This window comes from Takifugu rubripes, chromosome 8, assembly GCF_901000725.2.
Source record: "Takifugu rubripes chromosome 8, fTakRub1.2, whole genome shotgun sequence".
Classification (NCBI taxonomy): Eukaryota; Metazoa; Chordata; class Actinopteri; order Tetraodontiformes; family Tetraodontidae; genus Takifugu; species Takifugu rubripes.
Window position 1 is genome coordinate 6288265 of NC_042292.1, and position 18502 is coordinate 6306766.

The following is an 18502-nucleotide window of genomic DNA, read 5'->3' on the forward strand; positions in this document are numbered from 1 at the left end:
CACTTGCCCAGTACTTCAGGCAATCAACAGCTGACCGTGTTATACTGCAGTATTGCTCAAGCGTGCACAGCACATTCGAGACTTGTGTGGGCTGGAAGCTCTCCCGGTCTAAAGTCTCATCTGTGCTCCAATTTTCAACATTAGTTTAAATGTCAGCTACTTTGCAGCAGCGTTTTTCATGGAATTGGCTGTGGAAATGAAGTCATTAATGCCTCTGCTCACCCCTGGTCATAATTTAATTGAATTTATTTGATGAAATATACAGTTCCTCAACCTTTAGCAGGTTAGAATTAAAATGCGACAGCACTGTGATGGTGGGGTGAGCTGAGTTAAAGCAAGGCATTTTTTTAAAAAAAAGGCTGTTCGAAGAGGCTTCAAAGGGATAGTTTATTGGTAAAATACAGACACAGTGAGGGAAGCAGAGGCTTGTAAGGGGGATCCCTTGGAGCCTGGTTACAGAAAGCTGCTTAGGTGACTGCTTATACAATCAAACTTCAGAGCATTAAATATTCAAGGAGTCCGGGCAGAAATGGATTATTCTTTTCTGAGTAAACATGGATGGAAAATGAGCATGTGGCAAAAGACTCAGGATGGCAATGACGCCCACTTACCAATGGATATGCAAAAAAAAAATCCAAAATGTTGTGTTGCTGTGAGGCATTTGTTGTGTCTCCACCTCCATTGGTGGCCGTTTCCAAGGAATCTCGTCAACAATGGGTCAGAGTTCGTGATGAACCCATTCAGAGCTTCATGCAACTCCTTGTCTATCCATCCTGCTTGGTTTTCTCGCAGGGCACAGCTGTATTGCCAGATGTCTCATCGACAAGTACATAAACTGGGACAGGGGACATTTTTTAAAAAGATGACATTAAAATGGCAAAATTTCAGATTCACGTGTTAAAACTATTCTGAATGTATTCCTAACTACCTTCTGGCAGCATATTTTAAATGGAAGACTGTTTCCCCCAGATTGTTTCCATCTCAGCACCCATTCTGAAACATTGACCTTTATTTACCTGTTAAATATTCATGTTGTTTTGTTGTTGAGGTCCCTTTAGGATAAAGCCTCATCAACAAGAGACATTTAGCACAGTATTACTGAAAAAGAGGATTTTATTTTAATAGGACAGGGTCCTTTAATGCACGTCGTGATACATCAGTAAGGTGTGTTTTGCTGGCATCTGCTTAGACTCAGAATCCCAGAAAATTGGCGCCACCCACTCATGGAGCTCGGGATGCACCATCTTGTCGCTGGCTATTTAAAATGCTTTCTGTGGCTTTCTTCTAAGGATAAAAGCAACCCTAATGTACAATCTAAGAAGATTGTCCTGTAAGCCCATAAGATCGTAGCTGATCAAAAAGAGATGAGACCCCTTCAGACCAAGCTTAACGTTAGCCCTCGGACTGGTGCGAGAACAGAGGTCTGGCTATTCTCTCCGGATCTGTGTGGCCGAGCCCCCCTCCTGGCATTTAAAACACGTGTCTGCAAAAGCATCATTGGTCCTTTTCTCCCTCCATCGGGCCTCGGGAGAGAATCTTTGAGCATCTCTAAATGTCACGTTAAGTGCTTCTCTTGTCCCGTGCTGACACAGGAACAGGGTGCGATCTGAATGCAAAGAAGGCCCGTACTGGAACGCCATTGCTCAGAGTGAGCCCCCCTCTTTTGCTCGCTCACCCTCATTTGTTGCAACTGTCAAACGAAACATCTCGTCCCTAATAGGGCTACCCAGAGGGATGGCCGAGGCATGCACTAATGGCCAGAGTGAAATGATTGCTGCTGCAGACATTAAGAGTTTATATTAACATTGCAGCCATTTTAATTCAAATGAAAACGCACCCCCACCCCCACTTCAGTGGAAAGATTTTGTCGATCCTCTAACCCATCTGGTTTCAGTCTCAAACATTTCTTTATTTTATGCAGGAGAGTTTAAACTCTGAACTGAATAATGACAGAATATGTTGAGCATTTGACTTAGATGCATATTTGTCAACAATAATGTCGACAGATATTTGTGTAAAATGCTAAACTAAACTAATACTTTTACTGGTAGAATTTCTACATATCCCTATACGACTTTTTGTGCTCTTCTGAAAGCCAGTATAATTGGATGCTGCATGAGAGAAATCAGCAGAGCAGTGCTATATAAATTATGACCCATTTAAATGCTAATGTCACAACAAGGTGCTGTTTTAACAAGCCAGCGATGAGCCTGGGCAAGTGTGAGCAACAAATTAGATTCCTGCTCATTAGTTTGCTGTTAATAGCAATTTCCAGGGTGCCGTGGTGGTCATTGTTCAAACAGAGTCAGACGGAAGTTGGGAAAATCTAATTATTTATTCGTGTTCTTGTGAGTACAGCTTTAATACAACAACCTGTGTTGTGTGTATGGATTCGAAAAAGAATCAATCATGAATCAGTCCTGGCCTGTCTGATTAATAAATTTATTTAATTACAAAAAAAAGACAGGCCCACTGTATACATAAAATGTAAACACAAATTTGAATGAAAAGGACCAGAGAGAAAAAATATATATTTCATTTTCTTCCTCTTTTTATTAGAAATTTATGCTTTTCACATTTAAATTTTCTTTTTAGCGTCTCAGTTTAAATAAATTTGCCATTATTTTAACCTGTCACAGACCATTATCTTAATTTGGCTGTTTCACATTCATTTATGTTTTTTTAATAAATATGTTATTTCTTGATTCTTTTCTTTGTTGAGATTGTTCCATAACTTTACACCTTTCACTACGGTGCTCTGTTCTATCACTTTGGTTCTAAATCTAGGTTCTCTAAAGACTTATTTTCCTTTCAATCTGTAGTTATTTACTCCTTTTTCAAACTGTAATGGGTCGGAGGGATCTCTATGGTGACCATTACTGATGCTGTTGAAAGTTCTGTAAATTAAATCAAAGTACTTGAGAACACTAACCTGCTCAAGGCTCAAACCTTGCACAGTTTGACAGTGCTCTAGTAAGTGATTGTATAGATCCTTGCAGTACAGTTCCTAACCATGAGCACAGTCATCACGCCTTACTGTGGTTGGGCTTTCCATCCTCATTACAAGGGTTCCCACAAAGGCTCCGCTGCTGCTGCTGAGACTACTTTGCCCTTTAGAGCCCGAGCATCCTTGCTCAGTGGGAGGACAAGAAAGAATCATTGCAATGCTCATCATTTGTCTGTTATATATAATTCTTTAATGCAGGTGCACTTTGTGACCTGAGAAACATTCATAGGGGACAATGAAAGGAAACAGTGGGATGTTTCTCTCTTTCTCTCCTCTCCACCACAGTGCTCTTTCATCGCTCCTTCCCACAAGACTGATTCACTGCTCCTGACCCCTGCAGCTGCCATGTTGAAAATAGACAACAAAGTGTCTGGGATGAAAACCGATGGCCAGTTGTAGGCTGGAGCTGCTGCACGGCATTAAGTTGGTCAGACAGCCTCGAGTGTTCTTGCTGAGCTGACACTTCCATTTGTCTGGAGTCAAAGAGGAGTTGACTAGTACGTGCTAACAAACACAGGCCATAGTTATGAAAGCTATACATTTCTTAACAAATTGACTTGAAATAATCATTAATTAAATCTGTTCTATAAATTCCTTTCATTTACATTACATATCAGTGGCAAGTCTTTGAATGCATCATAATCATGTTAATTCAACAATCTATTTTTAGAAGTGGATACAGGTAGCAATAGCTTGGCTGTGCAGCATCGTTAGCAGAGTGGACTGATAAAATTGAATGGTTTGTCTCAAAAGTATTACAACCACATGTGAGATTTGCCCTCTTGTACTTGAGCACTCGTACTGCTGAGCTGCATCTGTTTTCCAATGCCGTGATAGATGATGCTTCTGCCCTCAGATGCTAGTCTATTTAAGCACTGTACTGCACTATACAGTATGCAGAGTAGTCTAAATCTACAGCATCCTTTGCAAGAAATTCCTTCATGAATAAAGATGTCCCACCATCTTTCCCATTATTTATAGTCCTTGTATGGCCCCGAATGTTAGAAGCGGAACTCATGGGGGATCGGGAAGTGAAGCCACTCTTGCCTATAGTGGAAAAGATATACCACCTCACTCCCTCTGAGAACTTGGTGCAGGAAATGAACTCATAAATCAAGCAGCAAATTGAGTGCAGGGCTGTGCTTACTCATCTCCAGAGGTCTGCTGCTCTTCCTCCACACACCTCTGCTCCTGTTTTGCTGCATGACTAATTTGGCGCCATAACTTTTCTAAATCTTCCACACTTGTAAACTTATCAGGCTGTCTTGGATTTTATTTTTGGTTGTAAGAACAAGAGGGAATTGAACCTGGATTTTTATCTGTACAGGTGCACCCTAGCATCTTGTCCTACAGCTGAACTTCATCTCCTCATTGTGATGCTGCTGGTGAGAGCTGCTTGTCTTTAGCTGCACACAGTCTTCTCTGCCTGCCTCAGGCCATACTGACAGTCACAGGCCCTGTCTGGGGGAATTAAAATGTCTATTTATCAGGACTTAACTGCAGTTATCAAGGGAAATGACCTGGGAAATGGGGCAATGTTTACCTCTTCTGGCGATGGGACTCTGATTGAGAGTTCAGCAGGCTGAGATGGGGCAGTGCTGCTTATTTTTTGCAGCATGTGTAATTTTGAAAGCAGCGTCAAACCCGTTTGCACTCGCTCCTTCCCATTTTATTCACGTTCTATGCCTGGATTCTCCTGAAGCTTTCTTAATTGTCTGCTGAAAAGATCTCGAAGATTAAATCCAAGACCGGATGGTGAAAACAATCACTGATTTGCAAGTGTGTGCGTTTTAAACGCTGTGTTTTCATCTCCTCTTCGTCTTCACAGCAACAGTGGACAGAGGTTGACGACATCGCCTCGCCGCCATTAACAGATGAGCGAGTTTAGATCTCTACTGTCCTCTACTGGTAAAATAATGAAAATATTTTGCTCAAGAGGAGCTTTTTAATCTTCCTTTGTGGTATGTAAACCTAATAACCTAATTGAAGACTTCAAACATCTGAGACTGAAATTAAGCGTCACCGTGATAGAATTTCGTATTTAAAATGCATTCTTCATTTAATCAGATATATTTCAAATCTTTCTAAATAACCTTTGACATAAATGTGGGGAAAATAAATATATACGTATCACGAAAGTTTTTCATCTAAATATAACAATTTTGTAGAGAAAAAAAGACGGAAAAGTTGGTAAAAATATATATCATGTCTCTGGCCTATAAATTGGTAACGGAAGTTAGCCGGGATCTCCTACAAATTAAGATTCAATCGTGACGATATTCTTTGTCGACTAATGGCACAAACTGATACGATACTTGGTACATCTTCTTCCAAAGAGTTAAAACAGCTGTTCTCGGATACCAAGGGCAACTGCGGTTTGGTAAAGACTCCAATTGGAAAGTAGGTGGTTGCTTTACACTGAAATTACCGGAAGTTGTTTCTTAAGTATGGCTAGCTTCTTTGACACGGGATTTAGGAATGTGGAGACCAGCAGCTACATCCCCCTCAAATCGCCTGGGGTGTCGTCGTGAAGAAACTTTTTCAACCCCTCCAGATTTGTTTTTTCAACGCTTGTTTTGCACCTTCTTCAAAATCGTTACACGCCGAGGAATTCCAGAGTTTAAACCGGTGGTCGGTGCTGATGTACAGTACTATTTTACATCATTTTAATATCTTACGTAGATTGAAAACTGAAGGTTAGCAAAGTTAGCCTTGGAAAACTTTGAAATCGGGCAGCCCAAAGGTTAGGTCATTGGGGAGAAGCTTCATATTTTTAGTGCTACGGGATCAACAGATGCCCGGACAAGTTTAAACATGCGACTTTTACTCAGATGGAGGTCTGGAGACTTGTTAAAAAATCGCCTTGAAGTGAGCAGATTCGTCACCGTGATGAACAGACGAGCGCTGCGCTGTTTAGCCGCTTAGACGCCGTCGCTTTGTGGAGGTTTGAGCCGCCTTACATTCGAAGTGTGTGTGCAAAAAAAAAAATGCTTTAAGTGGTCTTTTCAAATCTGTTCCCACAGGACAGGACACTTCCTTTCCATCGTGTAGGGCAACATTTGCTGATTGCCCGCCGTGTTGTGATAACAGTGCCGTCCTCAGGGACTCTCGTCTCCGTCTCCGTGGTTACGTGGCGGACGCCCAGCCTTGTCATTGTTGCGCGGTGCCTCAGCTAGCTGCACAGGGGGGTGGAACCAGGAGAGCAGCTGCCCTTCTTCTGGAAAAGGCATCATTTGAAGATGGTAAGGAGACCAGGGCTGCTGCAGCGCTGCGACATCGTCTTGAGTAGGTGGCTGAATCGGCAGTGGTGGAATCTGTGTATTACCTGTCTAATCCAGCTGCTGTCCTGTGTGTGTCGTCCAGCCTCCATTGATGCTCGTGTAGATTTTCACAGAGCCTTAACTTAACATCTCTTCCTTCCAGCCATTTCACAACGGCGTTTACTACCCCTATTCCAGTGACGGCCAGGGTACCCATTCATCGGCAGGGATCCCGTCCCTTCTGAATTCACCGCTGAGCCAACACTCCGGGAATGGTCAGTCTGTTTCTGCACCCGGCATGACTCCCTCCAGCGGAATCTCTGCCGGCCTTCCTTTCAGGTTCCGTCCACGCAGGGAGAAAGTGGACTGGCGGCGGATTCATGCTGTTGACATCGACCACGTCGTGAGCCAGCTGGATGTAGACGTCCTCCAAGAGCACATCAACACGGTCACTTTCTGCAGCCTGGACGCGGAGCAATGCCAGCGATGCCAGAGCCCCGTGGACTTGACTTTGATGAAGCTCTTTCGCCTGGCCCAGTTGTCGGTAGAATGGCTCCTCCATTGTCAAGACTTTCTCACCCTCAATCTGCGAGCGGCAGAAGAAAGGCTGACAGCTGCTGATGTGGAGCGCGAGAAGCTGCTGGCTGAACAGCAGAAACAGAAGGAGAAGATGAAGGCTATGGCCACGGAGCTCAAGCAGAGGAGGAAAATTATTAAAACCCAGCAGTCTCTGTTTTCACCACATCTCACCAGCAGCCAGAAGGTAGAGTTCTGCTCAGTACCCTCTCTCGTGGCACGTCGGTTACATTTGCATGTAGTATGTATAAAGCAGACCGCTAGTTCTAGAACCCGACCCCCTTTTGCTCCTACTCGGGAGGCCCCTGCTCTGTTATTGTTCCCAAAATCCATTCACAACCACGGGGTTCATGCATTTCCTATAAAGAGAGGGTTGGGATGGGGGGGGGGGTCATTTAATGCTTTAAGCAGAGCTCGGAAAGCTAATTTATGTGCACTTCATGGACCAAACTATGTATGAATATGGTGTTTTGTTGTAAATAGAATGAGCTTTATTTTCAGGCAGTAAGAAGAGGATTTAAAGCTGTAAAACAGATGACATCATTTGGTGGCAATTAGGCTTTTAAATCCTCTTACAAAAGGATAGAAGGGGCTGATTTGCTTGTCACTGTCTCCCCCACCCTCAAAACCTGCATCATTTTGTTATCCCTACCTAACGTCGCTACTTTTTGACATTACAGTTTTATTTGGTATTTTTTACTCAATACAACCCATCTGTCACATGCTTTACTTCCTACTAGGGATATTTATAGCACAAATCCAAAATCAAACATCTCTTGGTGCCGCTGCTGCCTCGCTGTTGCCTAGGCAACAGTTCTAAAGTGTCGTAGCAGCATGTGGTTGCTAGGTGTACAGGACAAGCTCAACTAACAGTGGTGGCTCAATTATTGATAGAGAGACCATGTGTTTGTGTCTTTAGGGAGCTTTGGCTTTTGTCCCTTGGTTGTACATGTTGATAAATATACTTCTCTATCTAAAAACCAATACAATTTTATTTCAAACCTTAATCTAATTCCAAAGATTCACTCTTTACAGCGGCTCATCTTTGCTACCATCTGCTATGAAGTAGCAGATACACTGACTAAATGGTCGAGACACTAAAACAATGAGAATTAATCAGGTGGAGAAAGGAAACTGAAAACCAGAACTGTGAACTTGTTTGGATGTTTCTGAGTTTTGTGATTAATTTCCTTAATGAAAAATGCTCCAAATTCTGAATGATTTCATTTTTTCCCATTTAGTGTCCGTGCTGCGATAAATCCTTCCTCAATGCCTTCTACCTCCAGAGTCACATGCAGCGGCGTCACCCTGATGAGTATGAGACCCGTAAGTCGCAGAATTGTGCTGATTTGAGATTGGTGACATGCTAGAACAATACACTAGCAATGAAAGAACCAAATTTCCCTTTTGTTCTGAACTCAACACAGAACTGCGTTCAGACGGTGATAAAAGAGGTCAGATTGAAAGCCTCAAACAGGAGATCAACAGTCTGAAGGAGCAAATTCATCAGCAGCAACAGGAACTGCATACCAAAACTGTTCAGGTCAGAACACCAGGCTGTTACACTTTGACTAATCATTTGAGCTATAATATCAATGGAATTGTTTTTGTTTGTGTTGGGAACCCAGGAAAAGGAGCAGCAGTCCTTGCAAAAAGAACTTCTGAGAGAACTGGAACGTTTCAAGGCTGAGGAGATGGCACGCATGGAAAGAAAGATAGAAGACAGCAGAGACCACATGCGCAGAGAAATGGAAATTCTTTACACGCGAAACATTCATGCTCTCAATGTAAAAAAGAGTTGCGATCCTCTTCATAGGCCTTATTTCCACCGCATTGTTGCGGACATCATTTGTAGCACATTTTCTCTTCCATCTTTATTTTCATACACAGGAAGCAAATCTGAATCTCTCAGCCAAGAATGAAAAATCCGCCAGCCCTGTTCAGTCACAAGCAGAGAGAGACCTGGACAACTACAAGGAGTTGCAGTTACAAGCCATTCAGAAGCTCGAACAACAAATGAAGAAACAGGTCAGTATTGACCATCACTCTTTTCAGAATAAATTCATTAAGTGACCTAACCTTGATGAATAATCTCCTTTTTTAGGACAGAAAATGGGAATCCAGGTTACAAGACATTAAAGGTCAACACGAGTCTGAAAAGAATGAGGTAGAGTTGGCCTTCAAATCACCCGTAAGCAACAGATTTTGACACGAGCTGGTTTGAAAATGATTTCCTCCTCATCGTTTTAAAGCTGCTGAGAGAGCTGAGCAGGACGCAGTCATCTGTGAGCGACCACCAGGAGCAGAGCCAGAGGCTGCAGCAGGAGATGACCAAGCGGCTCCAGGAGAAGGAGCAAACCATCAAGGCTCAACGAGAGCAGGTTGGTGCGGAGCCACGCTCACACAGCTCTCAGCCTCACACGGTTATGATAAGAGAGGAAGGGAGACGGAAGGTCAGCTCTTGTTCAGGATATCCTGTATTAGCCGAATGAGCTCAGATCTGTGTTACTGTACACTTCACAGGACCAGTGCTCAGTCATTCAGTCAGTGAAATCTAGCACGAGGTTTTTTGCTATTTATGTATGATCATGAGAGTTTTTATACAGCTGTCTTTTATACTCTACAGATCAGAACCCTGACTTCGAATTCACCTGCCAAAGTAGTGGAAGTACCAGGTATTGGCTGCTTTTTCAGTTGCTTATTAATCAGCAATTTAAATGTTAAGCAGAGAAAATGGTCTTGCGTAATCATCATGCGTATCCCCTCTCCAGTCATTGTCAGCGCACCGGCCCCACAGCCAAAACCAAAGAAGGTTGTGCTCGGTAAGTCAGTGGAAGCTTTGTGTTAATAAAGAAAATAGCATTAAAAATGCACTGTTACTCCAAGAAACACTGTGCATGTGGGATTTAAACAATCCTCCTCCTGCAAACCCTTCCATTGACATTCACCTTGTATGCTGTACTACTAGAGGAACCAGTCTGTACTCTTAAACTGGAACCTATACAGGAACTGTCAGAAGAGGAGAAAGGTAAAACAGCTAGTGAGACAGATCCAATTTACCGCATGCTGTCTGCATGGATGCATCAGTCCGTTGTGGGCAGCCTTTTCCTTCAAGTCATTTGACCCAGTAACATTTTCAAAATGCCACGACAACCAGAAAAGACGGTGTCCTCCTGCCCAAATACCATCCCCGGCGGATTCCTGGGGTTAGAATTAGCACTGTGGTCACCAGCATTGTGACCCTCCGCCTGGTGGTGGGGAAATGAATGCTAGGACTAAAATACATTTCCACATACTAAAGACGATGAGGTAGAATTGCATCTACGTTCAGTCAAGGCCACACATTGATTGATTGATTGATTTCAATGAACAGAATTCATTTATTTGTAGGTTTAAACAATGGCTGTCGGAAATGTTTGTGTGCTGAGGCTGAACCAGTTTGAGTGCCCTCAGCTTTTTGAAAGATGACTAGTTCAAGAGAGCTTAAAGGAAAACAGGTCCACAAGACTGACTTCTCTGTGACATCCCTCACGTCAACATTACAGGGTTTTTCGTACATCCGTTATCTTGTCAAGTCTTTGTGACAGCTTAAATAAGTTCTCCTCTTCTGCCTGCTCGCCACAGCCATACTGTTGCTCATGCATGGAGCCTGCAGTGAATATAAGCAAAGACCCGAACCTCTGGTTTTTTTTATCCTCTTTTCCTTGTTTCTGGAGTTTTGTTATTCTTCACTGATATTTGTGTTAACAGAATCCAGCAGTTTAGCCGAGAAGAAGCCAACTGAGTATAAGCCCGCGCCAGCACCAAAGAAGAAGCACACAGCAAACCCTGCTGTCCAGAAAAACAGCAGCAGCAGCATCAAGAAAGATGTTCGGCCAGAAATCGAACAGGCTCTTGTAGTAAAGCTGGAGAGCATGGGAGTCAAGCCTGTAAGTTCAGTCCTTCAACTGTGGGAGGCCCAGAAATAATATATCATATCAATAATAAATCTAAATGGGGTTTTACGTTGCAAGCATCGCCTCTAATTCTTTCTCTCTGATTCTCAGAGCCAGAGGGGTCTGAAAAATAAAGAGCTGGCTTCCATCCTGGCCAGGATGCGTTCAGAGCAGGAAAGCTTCAGGAAGAGAAACCCGGACTACTGGCACATCCGGGAGGAGATGATCGGCAACGTGGAGCAGGAACTCCAGACTCGGACGGGTGGCAGATCCAGACAGAAGGGTTCAGGTGAGTGTAAGCATCATGTCAAAGGCAGACATCCTCCGAAGCTTGTTTTGATTGATGGAAAGGAGAGAATTTGCTACAATGTGAGGCTGTTTGTAGTTTATTTAAATTTGGGCTTGTGTTGGTTGGTTCACCCATTTAATAGTAACTTTTTAGGTTCTTCTCCAAAGCCAGCCTTGACATTTCACAAAACGTATCTTACTCTGGACTGAGTCACGGTAATTTGCCTTCTGTGTTTAATTCATCCCTTTATGTCTGTGTGCAGTTGTGCAGATCCGACCTCGATCCAGTAGTCTTCCCTCCAGAACCACCCAAGTGACGTCTGGACCTGCCACCAAAGAGTCCCAGACTCCTCAGCCGGCACCAAGGAACAAAACCCCAGCCCAGCCCAAGACTTCCACACCCATTGCCAAGACGTTGGTGACAAACTTCCTATCCAAGTAAAAACAAAACCATAGATGTTTATTTCAGTAGCTCCTCGTAGCTTTCTACACACACCACATCACCCAATGAAAGTACGTGAACTGCGTAGACAAAGGGCTCCCTTTTCTATTAATGATTATATTATCTTGAAGTGCTGTAACTTCTTTTTATAGGACCCCTCCATTCAGTTCAGATGAGGAATCGGAAGAAGAGGCAGAAATGGAAGAGGAACCACAAAAGCTCCACAAGGGGAAATCACAGCAGCCCAGTCTGAACCAGGGTGTCCCGGTCCTGCTGAAATATGGCAAAGCCACCCCAGTGCTGGCCAGGCAGGCTGCTGTCAGGCACTCATTTTCCACCAGCCCCCAGCAGAGCAGAGCGTTGGACGCTCGCCTCACCAAGACAGTGGTCACACAGTTAGCAAGCGACGATGAAGAGGAGGACTGGTCCGATGTCAGTGAGCTGGAGGAGGTCGACTCCAGACAATTCCAAAGCAGTAAAGACCAGAACGGGAATGTGGAAAATAGACCCTTTGGGAAAGGTAAATTCTACACTCCGTATCTCAAAAAATTGTTTAAAAAAATCGTTTTTTGCTCTGAACATATCATCTGTGCATTTTAATGGATTCTGGGGGCAGAATTTGTTCCCATATTTATCACTTCTCCATATTTCTTATGTATTTTTATGGAACCAATCTACTTTAAGTTTCTAATGGCTCAGACTGTACTAAAAGAAATTGCACTTGAAGACCTGAGATTTAATCCTTAATGCAACGCTTCACAAATACAAGAGGTGTCCAAAACCTTTTTCCCACCTTTTTATCTTTGTGTTCCAAAGAATACACACATTCCAGTAAGGTTTAAAAATGCACGTACATTCAAATATTCTATTCTTTAATTTTTAGAAAACAAAATCAATGATTTGGCCAGAAAAATGGAAAAGCAGTTTGCGGAAAGATCAGTGAGGAAACCAGCAGGGGGCGTCAGCATCTTACCACAGAGGAACGATGAAGTGCAGAAACTGACGGTGAGACCATGGAGAATAATTCATATTGGTCAAATTCCGCTAATGTGGAAAGCAGGGTTTGAAATTTCCCCGGGCTTCCATTGGCATCGGGAAGAGATGAGTGAATTTTAGTTTGGGGTGAACTGTTTCTTTAACTGTGCTCATTCTGCCTGCGAGGACAGTTCACAGACCTCGAAGACAGCAGCGACTCCATGGTGTCGTCCTTGGAAGAGAAACGCGTCGTTTCTAAACTGGCTCCTGGCCCCGGCCCAATGAAGAAAAGCCTGGACTCGCACAGCACCAGCGTTTGGGGGTCCTCTACTGGAAAGGGGCCCAAATCAGGTCATTTCCTTATATTTATATGCATTGTTTCCTGTTGACCAGTCGCGTCTTTAAATATTCCCGAAACTAAAGTGTCATGATGATGGAATCCCTAACGTAACCGGAGCCGTCACGTGTCCTGCAGGTCTGACAGAAGCTGGAACTGGAAGCACACTGAAGAGCAGCCTCTGCTCCTTCAGCGACTTCAGCGACTCTGAGGACGAGCAGTGAACCCTGATGCATCATTCAGCTGTGTTTTACTCATACATACACAAAACTATATCTTAAATTCAGCAATAGTCAAATCCAGCAGGTGCAGTACACCAGGTAGCTTATGTGCCAAATACCTGTTTGCCTTCAACGTCTTCGGAATTGAGATTCTATTTTTCTATATTCAATGAACTGTAACCCAGACTCACTATAGCTGCATCGTAGCTTGTGTAAACCTTTTGTATGGAACACTGAAAGTGTGGTTATCTGTAAATTGTAATGAACTTTGTATAGATGTATTTATAGATGTATCAATAAAACATTTTGGAAAGAGGTTCTTTATTTAAATATGAAATATAGAAATGCCATAAAGTACTTAAGTAGACTAAATTTAAATGCTTAAAATGACTTCAGGTATTAATTTTTGTGTCACCAAATGTTTAATATGTTTAATATAAAACATTCACAAAGACTTGTTTTATTTTTTAGAATAGTAGTCATGGAGGAGCCCATTTATGTCCAGTTCCACCCCTGAAATTCCCTCAAAGATCAGTGGAACACCCTGAGATAATGCTAATTCAGGCTGTTAGTGGCATGAACCAACAGGTTTCACTGGCCACAAACCTATTAGCTGACATGCTGTAAGTGTAGTAAATGTAATTATATTACGAGAATAAGACTAAAGACCACTAATTAAAAGGTCTGATTGAAGGACATGGCTTATGAGACTTATTAGAAGAAACTTCTGACATGAATGAGATTGCAAAAACGGAAAGTGGCAAAAACAAAATGTACTGTGACAAAATCCAGAGCCAATTTCCAGAACCACCTCCTATACTGTATGCTGCTTTAAAATCCTGTCCGTGCATTTGGTCCTCAGATCATCTAGTCTATGCGTTAAACAAAGCTGTCCCTGCCGAACGTTTGGTTGGTCCTTGTTGCTCTGGTGGTTCGGCTCTTCCTTCCCTCGTAAAAGAGCGGCGGCCCCAGGGTCACCCGGGACGACGTGGCTGGCAGCATGTAGGTCCGCCTGGTCCGGGCGGTGGCGTAGGTGGCTGGTCTCCGAGGTAGAGAGCTGTATCAGAGATAAACGACACATCAGAAAAACATGGGCAGCCCAAATGAAATGCCAAGAGATGCTCCATCCACCTGGATTTTAAGCCTTCTTTTCCTGAGAAGTAAGCCAGCACCATCCCTCCAGAGATGAGGAGGAGGGAGCCTCCCCAGCCAACAAACACCGCAGCTCCAAGCTCAAATCTGCGCAGGTACGGGCTCAAATTCTTACACAGACACGCTCGAAAACGAATTGCACCGCGTCCAATACTTACTTTTGTGCCCTGAAATTGGGATCCACAAATTCACTTATCACTCTGTTGGCCCACCATGAATAGGTGATCATTCCGCAGAATCCTGGGGGAAGGACGCGCACACATCCAGAACGCTGACACAATAACACTGGATCCATTTGAGATCAGTCTTACCTGAAGCCAGATAAGTTACGGCCCCTGCAAATGTCACCCTGGAGTTGGCGAGCTCTGATCCACCTATTTTAGTGCACTTCATCCCGATGAGTGCCAGGACGCCGCCAAAGAAACCGGTGATGACGGCGCAGATGGCGAGTGCTCGGCAGGCGTGTAAAAATACTGAGAAAAAGCCAATCCCATACTTCCATAAACAAAGCTCTGATGGATGGCGGACCTTAGAACTTAAAACTCGGAGGATTTGATGATATTGCCCTGTCTCCTACCTGGCAAGGCCAACATGGAAGGGTAATCCTTGCAGTCAGACACCCCCGTGGTATCTGAGATGCAGTCTCTCCACAGGTTGGAGTAGTAGTTGGAGGTGGTCAGGACGATGCTCCCCACCTCGGAGAACGTCCAGTACTCAGTGGGAAGAGTGGAACACACTAGGATCCAGCCACACAGACAGGACACAAAGCAGCCAATCTCCATGTACATCACTACCGTCCGGTACTTCATGGTGAGGACTGTTCCTCCACCGCCACTCAGTCAGGATCTGAGCACCTGCCTGCCTGTCTGCCTGCCTGTCTGTCTGCCTGTCTGTCTGCCTGCCTGTCTGTCTGCCTGCCTGTCTGTCTGTCTGTCTGCCTGCCTGCTGTGGGAAACTGCCACATTCCCCCTCTATTCGTAATCCTGAGGTTTGTCCTCTGTCTCAGCTTTCAGCTGATTTTTGCCCAGTAAGCATCTTTAATCTTCCCAGCAATCAGACAGAGAGGACTTTACATCGGACTGGAACCTTTGGTTGGTAGATTTGAAAGCACTATATTTGTTTCTTGTCTACTTTTAACGTTGTAAATGTTATAATATTAATAGGGCACAAATATAAAACCATATTATTCCACATAAAATGACTAATTATAGTATATTTCTGTAAATAAGCATAAAAAAGCCTGATTCTTAACATTTTTTTTCGTTTAGGTCATATTACAGGTAACAGATTTGAAAACAACCACCAAAGGCTACAATGTGGATGTTACGTATGAAACCTTTGGTCCTGTGGATGGGTGGTCCCATTCTATACCTGAGGAAATCAGAGTTCAACTTCAGCTTTCTTCTTTTTCCTCACCATAGTTACCACACATTACCTCATTATTGATTGATCTGTGTTGTTGTGTAAGAAAAGCACCAACCCTTCTGTTTACGTGTAAACAGTGAGCTGCCACGTCTGATAGACCTGCATGTGGGAGAGGCACAAAAACACATGAGGGGGGGTGAAAAGCAAGAAGAACCAGCAGGAAGTTGTTCTAAAAAGACGCTTGCACCTCAAAATAAATGCTAAAACCAACCTCAGCGCCGAGCAGATGGATGACGCATGCTTTCATTGATAAGATGTCCACACACCCCTGACCCCGCCCACGTGTGTGCACGCCTGCGCCACTCCAGAGCCCGCTGGCTGTCTGGGTGTGAACCGGTGAAACACAGGGGTCATTAACTCATTAATGTATGGTCCAATTCACCGTCAAAGGAAATGAGTGGAGTAGTTTGATTACTTTATTCTATGAGCTTCTGTTAACCAACAGTAATTCATTTTAAACCTTGGGAGAAAATGCTGACGTCTCTATCAGCACATACCTCCATTGTCCCAGTATGCAGAGCAGCAGGCCAAGGAGCTGAGTCAACCTCCTCCACATTGCTGCAGTCTGGTAAATCCAGCAGAAAAGCCTTCAAATCCCAGATGAGATGCTTTTTGTGTCTTTCAGTGTTGTGCGAACACGTTTCCCAGTCCCACCGAACTGCAGAGGCGCCTCACAGCAAGTGTTCATGTGGAGCTTCAGTGTTTACTGTCAACCAAGTGTGAATGACCCAGTGGAGTTTTAATTGTTGTCTAAAACGCTGCACAAAGTTAGCTGGCTGTGGAAAGTACAGTAGGAAATAACGTTGAGATGTTTAGTTTCAAACCTTTATTTATTAAAACCAACCAAACGAAACCCTTTTTTCCCTTCCTCTATGCAAAACTAAGCCAGAGAAGGTAAAAATAGGCAAATAACAGTTGTCCAAGTCAAAACTGTGTCACTGAATTACACATACAAACACGTCATATCAATCAGAACTTCTGATCACAGTTCAGTCTTCGTCTCACATGCTTCTGTTGCCGAGGCCGATTCAGATATATGAATTTATTATGAACGGCATGCTCTCAGTCTTGGAACTGCCTGACAGCGACGACACCGTCCTGCTGCTGCTCTGGGACGTGGACAGAGTGGACGTGCTGGACTCCGACCCTGACGTTGATCTATCTGAGGTCCGTCCAGTTTTCGAGGAGCGGCCTGACCTCGCCGAGCGTCCCGATGCTGACGTCCTCTCAGATCTCGAGGAAATGTCGGACACATCTGAAATGTCCAACTTGGAGGACAGTTCAGAAATGGAAGACACTTTAGTCTTGGAGGTGATCTTGGATGCTGTGGACAGAGCTGTGGTGGACTTGTTTTTCTCTGGGTCTGGTAGCTTCTGGATTTTGATAATCCTGGAGATGGAGAGAGGCACGTCAAAGATGGTGAAGCAAACAAAGCTGCTTTAATAGTCTCGCTCCATTAAGTGTTGAGATGTCTCCAGGATTCCTGTCCCTGGTGCTCCAACTGATTTGGCCTTTTTCTGGCTTTACATTTCCCTCCCTGTAAAAACAAATGACTCACATTTCCTTTCGACCACAGAGGGGTTTACACACCGACCACAGGTAGAAGAAACCACCAGTCATGTGAAAGGCTGAGCCCACCCAGCCGAGGAAGAGCGGCGTGCCCAGGTCAAACCTGTGGGTGTTCCAGCAGTTGCACAGTTGACCCCCAAGTCACTTTTTTAAGGCACAAATGTGAATTTAGGTTAGGTTACTCACTTCAGCCCATCAAAGATAGGATTGAAGTATTCTACTGAGACATGATGGGCATAGACAGCATAACCAGAAGCAGCCAGCAAGCCTGATGAGAAACAACACAAGGAAAAACAACCATACACGCATAAATTGACACAAGTCATAAACATTAAGCCATAAAGCCAGTGGTGACTGCTGATGCTGACAGTTCTGTTGAAGGAGACATTACCACTGGCTATGTGGCAGCACCCCCCAGCGTAGACCTTCTTGTATTTCGATCGATCCTTCCCCCCGATGAAGGTGCACTCCATCCCCAGCAAACTGAGCACGAAGCCCAGCATGCCCAGAGAAAGAGCTGACATCAGGAGCCCACGCACAATCTGGATGGAGCCTGGAGTCACATGGATGGTCAGGTTGATGAGAGTGCAGGTGTCAGAGGAGGTCTTGAGCTTGCTCAGTGGTGGAGTTACCTACCCTGCACAGACCACAGCACTGGGAAGTCATAGCAGTTGCTCACAGCAGTTGAGTCTGTAAAACAGGATCTCCACAGGCTGGACCAGTACCAGGCCACCTTGATGATCGAGGAGCCTCCCATACCCCCGATGGAGCTTATTTTCCATCCTTCCATGGCCATAGTGCAGGCAATAAAAATCCATCCCAGAACAGTCATCAAGAACCCCCAAATCTGGACGACCCGAATCTTCATCTTGTTGGGGTGTCGTCAGCGTTTTGGATTTTCTTAGCTTTCATCCACAATAATCAGAGTCACGCGATGTTTGCATCCTGAGCTGGAACTATTCCTTCTCACCTGAATTCAAACAGATGTCAGAGTGGCCTCCAGATCTCGCCACAGAAAAGCTGAACAAATCAGGAGATGTGCCTTAGTTTGCCAGATAGTATCACGCACATGTGGGTGAGAGACAGCCTCCTTTTCAGTTCCCATGGATTGCAGCTGAGTGTGCTAACCTGAGCTTTTGTCTCAAATGACAGTTTCACTCCCTTGTTGGTGTATTCTGGTGTGTAGACACAGTTGAAGAGGAAAATACACAACCATTTCCATACACATATATGATTGTCCAAACCGTCAATAAAATATTGTATCCTATGAAGCGATCTTTGGCATTTTCGTCCCTTATTGATACATCAATTTATT

At 44.1% G+C, this 18502-nt stretch overlaps 3 protein-coding genes across 7 annotated transcripts; 1 reads left to right on the forward strand and 2 right to left on the reverse strand.

Annotated features, from left to right (window-relative positions):
* Positions 1–5088: 5088 nt before the first annotated feature.
* dzip1 (DAZ interacting zinc finger protein 1) lies at positions 5089–13357 on the forward strand. 4 transcript variants are annotated; one of them, XM_029840679.1, is made up of 20 exons: positions 5089–5650; positions 5839–5951; positions 6031–6249; positions 6431–7030; positions 8085–8169; positions 8271–8386; positions 8472–8630; positions 8734–8871; positions 8948–9010; positions 9096–9224; positions 9470–9518; positions 9615–9665; positions 9812–9871; positions 10594–10772; positions 10890–11067; positions 11330–11504; positions 11661–12028; positions 12392–12513; positions 12675–12834; positions 12959–13357. In XM_029840679.1, exons 3-20 carry the CDS (start codon positions 6247–6249, stop codon positions 13042–13044), a joined length of 2721 nt encoding a protein of 906 aa, XP_029696539.1. In that variant the 5' UTR covers positions 5089–5650; positions 5839–5951; positions 6031–6246; the 3' UTR covers positions 13045–13357. The 4 variants fall into 4 exon arrangements, with proteins under 4 accessions (XP_029696539.1, XP_029696540.1, XP_029696538.1 ...); XM_029840680.1 differs by having other exon boundaries at positions 5089–5951; positions 6031–6292; XM_029840678.1 differs by having other exon boundaries at positions 5089–5951.
* Positions 13358–13386: 29 nt separating this feature from the next.
* cldn10d (claudin 10d) lies at positions 13387–16317 on the reverse strand. Its single transcript, XM_003966544.3, has 8 exons — positions 16116–16317; positions 15830–15940; positions 15674–15717; positions 14771–15564; positions 14505–14666; positions 14352–14433; positions 14173–14280; positions 13387–14098 (listed from the first exon to the last, which is right to left on the reverse strand). The coding sequence occupies exons 4-8, from the start codon at positions 15000–15002 to the stop codon at positions 13921–13923; spliced, it is 762 nt and encodes a 253-aa protein (XP_003966593.1). The 5' UTR covers positions 15003–15564; positions 15674–15717; positions 15830–15940; positions 16116–16317; the 3' UTR covers positions 13387–13920.
* Positions 16318–16429: 112 nt separating this feature from the next.
* On the reverse strand, positions 16430–18452 carry cldn10e (claudin 10e). 2 transcript variants are annotated; one of them, XM_003966545.3, is made up of 5 exons: positions 17824–18449; positions 17579–17740; positions 17374–17455; positions 17177–17290; positions 16430–17007 (listed from the first exon to the last, which is right to left on the reverse strand). In XM_003966545.3, the coding sequence occupies exons 1-5, from the start codon at positions 18053–18055 to the stop codon at positions 16647–16649; spliced, it is 951 nt and encodes a 316-aa protein (XP_003966594.2). In that variant the 5' UTR covers positions 18056–18449; the 3' UTR covers positions 16430–16646. The 2 variants fall into 2 exon arrangements, with proteins under 2 accessions (XP_003966594.2, XP_011604531.1); XM_011606229.2 differs by having other exon boundaries at positions 17374–17740; positions 17824–18452.
* Positions 18453–18502: the final 50 nt, after the last annotated feature.

What these genes read in the sequence shown, in the direction of transcription:
- dzip1 (XM_029840678.1), top strand. An exon ending in ACGAGTCTGAAAAGAATGAG is followed by an intron (nt 9,011 to 9,095) that starts GTAGAGTTGGCC and finishes ATCGTTTTAAAG; the next exon opens with CTGCTGAGAGAGCTGAGCAG. An exon ending in GTGACAAACTTCCTATCCAA is followed by an intron (nt 11,505 to 11,660) that starts GTAAAAACAAAA and finishes TTCTTTTTATAG; the next exon opens with GACCCCTCCATTCAGTTCAG.
- cldn10d (XM_003966544.3), bottom strand. Translation starts at nt 15,002, where the DNA reads ATGAAGTACCGGACGGTAGTGATGTACATGGAGATTGGCTGCTTTGTG. An exon ending in TTCCATGTTGGCCTTGCCAG is followed by an intron (nt 14,667 to 14,770) that starts GTAGGAGACAGG and finishes GCTTTTTCTCAG; the next exon opens with TATTTTTACACGCCTGCCGA. An exon ending in AAAGAAGGCTTAAAATCCAG is followed by an intron (nt 14,099 to 14,172) that starts GTGGATGGAGCA and finishes TCTCTGATACAG; the next exon opens with CTCTCTACCTCGGAGACCAG.
- cldn10e (XM_011606229.2), bottom strand. Translation starts at nt 18,055, where the DNA reads ATGAAGATTCGGGTCGTCCAGATTTGGGGGTTCTTGATGACTGTTCTG. An exon ending in AGTGCTGTGGTCTGTGCAGG is followed by an intron (nt 17,741 to 17,823) that starts GTAGGTAACTCC and finishes ATGTGACTCCAG; the next exon opens with GCTCCATCCAGATTGTGCGT. An exon ending in CCTATCTTTGATGGGCTGAA is followed by an intron (nt 17,291 to 17,373) that starts GTGAGTAACCTA and finishes GAACACCCACAG; the next exon opens with GTTTGACCTGGGCACGCCGC.